The 9,750-nt window shown below is 48.3% G+C and overlaps 1 protein-coding gene across 1 annotated transcript; it reads right to left on the bottom strand.

Moving 5' to 3' along the window:
• Positions 1–4,156: 4,156 nt before the first annotated feature.
• On the bottom strand, positions 4,157–7,615 carry KCNE4 (potassium voltage-gated channel subfamily E regulatory subunit 4). Its single transcript, XM_086719748.1, has 2 exons — positions 7,321–7,615; positions 4,157–6,713 (listed from the first exon to the last, which is right to left on the bottom strand). The coding sequence occupies exon 2, from the start codon at positions 6,681–6,683 to the stop codon at positions 6,180–6,182; it is 504 nt and encodes a 167-aa protein (XP_086575874.1). The 5' UTR covers positions 6,684–6,713; positions 7,321–7,615; the 3' UTR covers positions 4,157–6,179.
• Between the last annotated feature and the right edge of the window lie 2,135 nt (positions 7,616–9,750).

The raw sequence follows: 9,750 nt of genomic DNA, 5'->3' as shown, positions 1-9,750 counted from the left end.
CTGACTCTGCTGACATGTGACATACATCACTTTCACTCAGTTTACATTGACCAGAATGAGTCATATCCTTGACCTGGTGTTAGAAGAGGAAGGGCCCGAGAAGGGATTGAGAAGTGGAAATTTTCCACGTTCTCAGAAGGAGAGAAGAGCTGGATGTTGGTACGTGCTAGTAACATCTACACACAGCTCCCCATCGAAGACAAAGTCTTGTTATTTTTCCAGTTGCTTCACATGCACTCAGTTCTGACAGTGTTTCGAGGTCAATAGAGAAGATGTTACTATCTTCCTTTTACCGAGGAGGAAACCCAGAAAGGCTAGGCAACAAATATGTCGCAAAGCTGCCTAATGTCTGGGATGGCACTGGATTCCAAGCCTCATGCTCTCTGCTTCCTGCTGGTTTGAAGAATCGCTGATTTATATCAAATGACCTGGATTGGAATCCTGATCCTTTATTACACTGGCCAGCAATTACCTTCTCCGAGCCTCAACTTTCATACCTACATTAACAGCAGCGGAGATCTAGTTCAGAGTTTGCTTGAGAGGATTAAGTAAGATAATCAAAGGGAAAGCACCTATCCCAGAACAAGGCAAATACTGAGTAAACAATACGTTCTGTCCTTTTAAGTACACCACAGTGTCGTCAAATGTTTCAAAGACATAAACTATGTATTCTCACATCCAGAGAGCCCTGCACACAGGAAGATTCCACTAATGTTATAAGTTAACCAGAAACAGCGTTCTTTTTATCGGAAATCATCTCTGGGAAGACTCTGACCACTTTGGCACCTAAGCAGATGTTGTGTTTTCCCAGCACCTGGTGACGTGCCCAGAATGGAGCAGTAGGAGCTCAAAGCACTGGGTGACATGTGTGCTTGACATGTAATACGTGCTTCGTAAGTATTATGCATCGTGGTTTCTCCTTCCTTTTTGTCGTTTTCATTCCTTTCATGGAATGGTGGGTAGCAAAAGAGGAAAAGGAGCGAGGCTGGGGAAAGAGACGCTGCGGACTGAATATTTGTGTGCCCCGCCCCCAAATTCACATGTGGAAATCTACCCCCTCCCCCCCATATGACGGTATTAGGAGGTGGGGCTTTGGGGAGGTGATTCGGTCATGAGGGTGGGGTCCTCATGAATGAGATTAGTACCCTCAAAAGAAGAAGCCAGAGAGTTAGCTTCTTCTTTTTCTGTCCTGTGAGGATACAAGAAGTCAGCCATCCACACACCAGAAGGGGGTCATCACCAGAATCCGATCACACTGGAGGCCTGATCACAGACCGCCAGCCTCCAGAACTATGAGAAATATATTTCTGTTGTTTATAAGCCACCCAGTCTATGATATTTTGTTATAGCAGCTGGAACAGATGAAGACAAGAGAGAACATGCCATACACCATCTTTGAACAGGGGGTGGAAAACCAGTAAGGACAGAAAAGGGTATGGCTATTGATGTGAAGAATTTTTTTTTTTTTAATTAAAAAAATTTTTTTAATGTTTATTTATTTTGGAGAGACAGAGACAGAGTGCAAAAGGGGGAGGGGCAGAGAGGGGGAGACCCAGAATCCAAAGCAGGCTCCAGGCTCTGAGCTGTCAGCGCAGAGCCTGACGCGGGCTGCAAACTCACGAACCGTGAGATCATGACCTGAGCCGAAGTCGGAGGCTCAACTGACCCAGACACCTAAGTGCCCCGATGTAATGGATTCTTTCATCACGTTCCTTAGCAATAAAATACAAGTTAAGAAAAGAAATCCCTAGAGCTGGGAGAACAGAATTTCAGCCCTATGGTGAAGGGGGCAGGAGAGGAGCAAAGAGAAGGAAGAAGAGGTTGTGCAGGACAAAAGGACAATGTTGTCCCTGCCTCCCCTCCTCCACACCATGAATGGAGGCTACTGTGGCTTGAAGCTCTTCGTTGCCTGTGTCAAAGACCAAATCCCAACTTCCTAAAGTTGCTCTAATGATCCAGTGCCATGGGGCCATGGGCTCCTCCTTCAAACAAGTGACCTTGGCTGGTTATCTCCATGGTAACAGCTCACATCCCAAACTGTTCCTTCCTGTGTGGGAAGAAACATTTCGGAAATGGAGAAAGGCAAAACCGAACAGTAGCTTTTTTTCTCTTATGACCCTTCTTCTTTGGCTAGTCGTACCCTTTTCCTGACCATTGCAGTCTCCTGAGGAAACCGTGCACAAAAGAGACAGTTCAGTGACTTTATTTGCAGATGTCCATCCAGGACACAATTTAAAAAGTAGAAGCCGGGAGCGGCTTTTCCTTCAGTTTCATACAGCACTTGGTATTTTTCACACCCCCCCCCCCGCCCCCAAAGGGAAAGGGCAGTATGTCCTCCTCGTGGTGGAAGAGAGGGACGGCAGGTCAGAGAGGTGGGGTGCTTTCCGCACAGGCGCGGAGCAACAGAGCCACGGAGTTAGGCTAGAAAGCCAGACATAACAAGACTGAGCCTCTACTGAAGCCCCATTCACACCCCGCCTGCCTGCGGTCCAGCCCCTGCCTGAGCGGCCAGCCTGGTCAACGAGCTGACCTATCTCCCTCCAGCCCTAGACTCTGCCTCCTGTCCCATAAAGCCATGACACTCCCGGTGATTTTCTCCAACAGGATGCCTAGATGTGGGGCAACCGCGTTGTAAGCTCACTGTTCTGTCTGTTCCACAGCGTCTATGATCAGAGTGACATTTTGCAGGATGGTAACTGACTCTTCCTCAGCTGAACCCCGGAAGTGCCTGCCTGAACACAAAACCCTCCAGTTGTGGATCTCAAATGCACCATGGGGTCTACTTTCCAACCAGAATCACAAGCCAAGAGCACTCTTTCCCTGGCCGGATTTCAGCCTTTCCCGGTAGTTTTGATCCCATGATTCTGTCCGTGAAAGAAAACTTTTTCTCTGCAGCATCCCTGCCTGACTTTGACGTACAAAGGTGTAATTAGAACAAGCAGGATGATCCATTTACCTCATCCCTAACATTTCAGTGCTTTAAAATATGTTTCTAATATCCTAGGTGCATAGGGCCAAATTCTCTTCTCAGTTTTTCACATGCATGAGTAAATCCACACAGACTAAACCCCTTGGGCCTTAGGTTTTGCTTAGAAGTTCTTTTTTTTAAAGAAAACAAATATTCCATTAAAACGACACAGTGTACTCTTCATATTTTTAGGACAATTAGAGTTTAGAATTCCCTCTTCTTCCGCCCCTGGTTAAAAAGAAAAAAAAAAAAATCTTAACTCTTCCTTCACCAAGAATGACATGAAGCCAGGATTAATGGAAAGGCTTTCTTTTCAGATAATGTTCTCATGTTATGTTGTCAAAATACCAACTGGTGACTTGAGATCCTTGATGCGCTTTGGGAAGAATCCAGGCTGTCCTTTTGCCAGATAAATACTTTAGGGAGACAGTTATTTGTGAACCTAATGGAAACATTTACTTGAAACAGAAAAGCTAAACTCACAGGAAACAGAGAAACATAAAAGTAAGGCCCCTCTCTACCAAATGCTTGTCTCAAAATGGGTCACCGGTTTTGGTCATTTTTCTTTAGGACTTCCGACTGTGGAAATAGCAATCATAAAGGAGAGGTCGCAGCATCCTGGCCGCTGGCCGGGCCTCAGCCCGTGCGCTGGAGCGAAATCAACACCAAGTGGGAGGAGCTAGACAGTCAGGTGACTGGGACCGGAAGGAGCGCGAAGGCCGACCCACCGCGTGGGCGCTTCGCTTTGCCCCTAAGCTTATGTTGCTGCGTGTGCTGCAGCTCGCTGCCCCTTAGTCTGTGCTGCCGTGGCCACTTGTGGATAGTGTTTGTGTAGCCAACGTGCAAATCAAATGTTTTCCGGCGACCAAATTTGGAGCAACATCTTTACAGCAATTGCCATGTCACAGGCGTGTTCAAATTCAAGGGTCCCACAGCCCCCAAATTTAAAATGAGAGGTGGATGCAACACCCATCTACAGTTTTATTTTGTTTTGTTTTATTCATGGCAAAGCATATCAAAGGATGGGGAAGCCCAGCCCTGCTCACTCCATGATTCAGGCAGAAATAAGATACAACTTCGTGTGAGTCTGACTCGGAAGATGATCCGGATCCAGAGACGGCTTGGAAAATGGCTGGCATGTCCTGGAAACTAGGAATTATATTGAAGACTCCAAGACAGAACCCATAATTTCGTAGGGAAAATGTGTTTTATTTAAATTAAAAAATAGTGTGAAAATTACAAACTGTTAAATACAGAAGACAATTTTATACAACTTAATAGAATAAGAAGGAAGTATATACATCACTTTTTTAATAGGCGCAGATAGACTTGCACCAAACTTCAGGATTAAGCAATGGAAAATGTGACCATGCACAAGTCCGTCGCAGTGAAGTTTCAGAATTCAAGTGATTCCAGGCAAGGAGCCAAACTTAACTTGGCTTCTTTCACCTTAAACAGCCCCCTTGGAGTAAATCCACACTCGCAATTTTAAAGTGAACGGCGGGCCCTTCCCGCCCCCCCCCCCAAACATAAATTTCCTCTAGCACTGTGTTAAGGCAAACTGATAAACCAGTTTCTCCACTGTTAACCCTTCCATGGGAACAGTGGTTATTGCTATCTCCAATCAAGGGAGAGTATGTCTTTTAAAAAACAAAAAAAATCTTTTTTTTCTTTTTTTTTTTTTGTTTTTTGTTTTTACTAGAATTAAATTTGACCTTTTGGTGTGTTTCTCTTCCTGCTTGCCTTCAAGGGCCGAACGGCTCTGCTACAAAGCTACTGACCGCAGGAACACACGGAGACATTAGCAAGCATTCCTGAGCGTTTGCTTTTAGATTTCTCGTCTCTCGGCTGAAGTATTAACATTCTGCTACCCAGAGAACTTTGCAGAGTACGATGTGGTATGTGCCTCCCTGGTTCACTCCTGGGAAAACGACAGCCTGAACGGGGGGGGGGTGCGCCCTGGATTTCCCAGTTACGTGCGTTCTGGGTCTCCAACTGCTCCTTTAAATAACAGATCCATTCTCAGGCTGACTGGCTGAGTGGGAAATATTTTGTCCAAGCTTCCTCACACCAGGCCATACAGGATTTATCACAGAGTCTTAAAATCCAAAGACATCCTCCCGGCCCCCTGGGGATCTCAATTCAGGAGCCTCATGAAGGCAGTGAGCCTCTTGATGACAAGCCCAGGACCACACAGCAGATCAGCGTCCGGGCTCGGGATCAGAAAACAGAACCCGAACCCCTGCTTTGTGCGACCTCCGCCTGAGTATGCCCTTCTAGGTCTCGGCGCCGAGACGAAACGCCACACGGTGGAGGCCCACGTTACGTTGACTCCCGGCTCCGAAAACGACGCTGGGAAAAAAGCAGCAGCAGAGCTAGTGGCTTGGCCTCGTTCAACCCCACCATCACCCCTTCTGGAAAGATCCAGAAGAGTCCCCTGCATGGCTATTCAGAGTGCAGGTTAGATTCTGGGGAAGCCCTTGCAACCAAGAAAATGTCCCGCCAGCATGAGAGGCCGGATGGTCTGAGGTCAGAGTTCAAGGTCATAGGTTAGACAAAGGGTCAAAATAGCAGATTACATTTTATAATCCCAGCCAAGGTTATCAGGCTTAAAGGTTGCTTTTTCTTTTTTCTTACAGTATGCAAATGAGCCAGGTTTCGCTCTCCAGCTTTCTGCTATCAAACAAAAGTCTTCCCTCAGACATCCCCCCTCTAACCTAAAAGACCTCCAAAATAAGTGCTGTAGACCACTACAGAGACACAGGAGAGGTACTTACAGCCAATCAGATCTAGAACAAAGCTCTAGGCAAATTAGCAGATCAAAACTAGTCCCTCAGCGTGTCCTGGGTGTTGGGCAGCCCTGGGAGGGGGGCAGACGCCGCAGGAGTTAGTTCCCCAGGGCATCCAGCGCGGAAGCAACAGCAGGCACGGCCACCTGCCGAATTCTGAACCGGAACCCCAGCCCCCAGGCCCCAAAGTGAGCGTACACACTGCACGTCTTCAGGGCTTTTCCGTGGCAGGTCTACACCGCAGGCCCGGCGCAGGCGTGGACAACTGGCTGCTCCCTCCGGCTGAGCCTTGGCCCCCCATTCAGGGGCTTGCCCAAGGTCTCTTTAAAGTGGCAGCGGCATGCGCTGCAAAAGTGAAACCAGACACGGAAAGTGTCCGTCCCCTCTCTGAGAGTGCTGGCTGATGGGGGGCCCCGGGGGTGCTAGGAATTCTGATGGATGTTCTCCGAGGAGCCTTCGCTGCTTTCGTTGAGGAGCGTCTCCGAGGTCTCCCCCAGCTCATCATCCGCCCCCTCCTCCTGGATGGTGAGGTGCACGTCCGGTGTGGAGGACTCGGAGCTCACGCTGTCGCCTTCCATGGAGCAGAGGGTACAGGACAGGGCGGGCGCCACACTCTCCTGCAGCATGTTTAGCATCATGGGCACCTGCACCGACCTCAGGCCCGACACCATGGGCAGCGGCTTCATGGCCTCCCCCCAGAGCCTCTCCTCATCTTTGTACAGCAGCAGCAGGCTGGACTTCTTCTCCCGCCTCTTAGATTTCATATAGCCCAGCATGATTCCGATCAAGAAGATGCCGTAGAAGGACATGACGACCAGAATGTAGAAGTACTCGTTGCCGTTGCTGCTCCCGCTGCCCGGCACGTGGGACACGAGGTGGCCGCTGGGGGCTGCGGTGCTGGGGTGCGTGCTGTTCAGAGGCTCCATCTCAGTATTGAAGCACCACTCAGCCAGGGTCTGGGGAGAAACCTGCAGGTTAGAACTCTCCCACGGGTCCACGGTGCAGGGAGGGGGGGGGGGGTGAGCATAAGGTTTGTGGGATTGCAACATCGTAAAAGCCTGTAACTGCACCGGGCAGTGGCGGTAAGAGGTCCCACAAACTAGTTGGCAGAGGTTAGCAATGAAAGGTCAGAGTGGAGGGGGAAGATAGGGAGAAACGTGACCAGGGGTTTTCTTTTTGTAGTGTATACATGTCCTCATAATTGCATTTCCTAAAGTGAGCGTGTCAAAAGCATTGTCTTTTTTTTTTTTTTTTTTTTTTTGAAAAGCAAAAGGAAAAAGTATAAGACGAGGGGGCACAGAGGAAAATAAATAACATTTGAATCACTGGGAAGCTTTCTCTAACTGAGCGAAAGAGAGAAAAAAAAAGAAAAAGAAAGAAAGAGAGAAAGAAAAAGAAAAAGAAAAAAGCTAGCTTACATTTTGCTTCTCAGACCCAAACCTATTTTTAATTCAAACCCAAGTTTCCTTACAACAAAGAGAGGAAAGGAAAACTGCATCTGCTGGTTGCCAGAAATATCCTTGTTTCAAATGTTTCTGAAACAAAGTTGCATTGCTGACTTACCGAAGGCTGGCAAATTTCTTCCCAAGTCCGGAGTTGCTAAGCGGCCAAGCCCAAGAGCGTGCTTCCTCTGTGCGGGGCTCAGCTCAGCGCTCTGACACTCTGCTCCCGGGATATATAGTCAAGAAGTGCATCGTCACGTGTCCAGGGAGGAAGATTTACAACAGAGGTTGGTCGTGGCAGAGTGAACAGTGCACTCGGAGCGGTGCAGTTCAGCTCACTGAACTGCACAGCTGTGCGAAGAAAGAGAGAGTCGGGGAAGCAGGGATGGCTTGTCATCCTCCAGCCCAGAGCCAGAGTTTCCAGGTGGCCCTGAATATAGTGAAAGGGGAGGGGCGGGGTGAGAATGTGCCCACTGGGAACGGTTACCCCAAAGTCTGCGCTCATTGAAAATTAGTTAACTCCCTCTTGGGGAAAAACCATGATGCCTTCCACAGGTTTCCAGAGACCGTCAGGCACCATCATCTGGATAAAGGACAGTTGGAATCAAGTGCAGGATTGACTGTCAAGAAACTGGGACTTACGTTTCTGTTCTTCCTAACGACGCAAACTCCATAAATCCTTCCCAAACCTTTCTGCACTTCAGATTCCTGGTCTGTAAAACTGTTGGAGGTGAGGGCTTCACCATGCAGAATTCTATGGACTGTGTGAGCTTTTGGATCCCTGTCAGCTTAATCATTCTAAGATTTAAGGCTGCCTGGTGCCAGATAGCCTTTTGAAAACATGGAGACGTTCTACCCGTCTTCTGCAGCCAGCTCATAGATGTATTTTTCATAATAAAAAAATCTATTTTTTATAATAAACAAAGAATCCTCCAGCTTCTCTTCAATAGCGTGAGTAAGGTGAACATGGGTTATGGTGCAGGGCACCATGGTGGGTAGGTGTTGCCCCCGTTCGACGGCACTCAGCTCCTCCTTGGTGGCGTCACACAGAAGCCATCCACACATCTCTTGGCTGTCTCTGGAGGGTCGGGGGAGGGGCAGGAATTCTGCCAGTGACCCGCTGAGCTCAGTTCAAGCTTTTAAAACCTATGCAGACCTTGTGTTAAAATGGCCGCTGTGATCAAACTTGGAAAAGAGATTGAAGACTTTGATGTCAGTCCATCCGCTCCCTGGGATGCTTATTCTGAGAGGCTATTAGTCCAAGTTAAAGTAAACTGGGAGGGATGCTGCGTTCCCGGTTGTCTGCGGCCAATGAATCGCAGCCAGGCTATCTTGGGGAATCGACCCTAGAGAAAACATTTCTCGTGGTTCTGCTGCTGTTAAACCAGAGCTCAAGGCAAGCATGGCAACATCTGGAATGTGTAGAGCCCAAGCACTGGGACTTTCACAGCTGCTACACGAACTCACCCAGCTTCGTGCCCAGACCTAAGTCTATGAGGACACCTGTGCAAAGAGCGGGAGAATGAGCATGTGCTCCTGTCTTCCCCACCGGTCTACTCACCTTATGCTTTAGGCTGTGTTCACCCGTAAGTCCCCAGCTGGCTCCAAGGTCGAAGCCCTGACCATTCCAACACCAAGATCATCTGTACACTGGACATTTGGTCATACCAATAAAGACATCCTCACGGCTACATTGATACTTGAAAAGCTGCACGACTACCTTGGCCAAGGTAGATTTGGCCTTTGCACCTTGTTTTTATCATAAGCACCTGACAACTTCCATCTACAACGATGCTGACAGTGGTTTGTCAGGGTCATCGGAACGAGAGAGACATTGTTGATGGTGGAGCCCAGTATTGCATGTAATCCGTGCCTTGGGACATAACAGTGGCCAAACACTGCAAATCTACAACCCTCCGGAGGTGGAGAGGAGATGGCAGGTTTAAGAAGCAAGGAAGCATGAAGCCGGGTGCCGGGAAGCCGAGTCTGAAGCCGAAGTTGCAAACGAGAGAAATCCTCCAAATCAAGCCAACGGTCCCAAGACAACAAAACCAAGAAAAAGATGGATGAATCCAGAATGAAGTCCAAAAGGCAAAGCAATTCAGAGACATAGGAAGAACAAAATCTTGTACAGGCACGAGGGAGGGAAGAGCCCAGAGGAAACTTGGTTGGATGCCTGCTGGGTGTCTCTGCTTCTTCTGGGACCCCATGCAGACTCCACGCATAGATGTTTCTCCTACAGTTAAAGAAATGATGCAAGTGAAGCACTTAGTGCCATATCTGGCAGAATGCGTGTGCCCCATCTATGCTTCCTGCTGTCATTTTTGAGAGTGCTTTGCTGCTAACGAGAACGTCAGGTTGTCTTCCGATGCGCATGTGCCTGACTTCAGATTTTTTATTGTTGCTCTTTCCTCTTCCATCAAGAATAGAATGGAAGACGTGGGGCTTGCCACCTCATTACCCACAGCCCAACCTTCTCTCCAGCTCTCACCCGTAACAGTATTACGCGAACGATGGCACTGAATAATGGCATACAATGTGAGGGAGGAAG

The sequence above is a fragment of the Puma concolor genome, chromosome C1, assembly GCF_028749965.1.
Source record: "Puma concolor isolate L17-30 chromosome C1, mPumCon1.1.hap2, whole genome shotgun sequence".
Classification (NCBI taxonomy): domain Eukaryota; kingdom Metazoa; phylum Chordata; class Mammalia; order Carnivora; family Felidae; genus Puma; species Puma concolor.
This window is presented reverse-complemented; position numbering and strand designations above follow the sequence as displayed.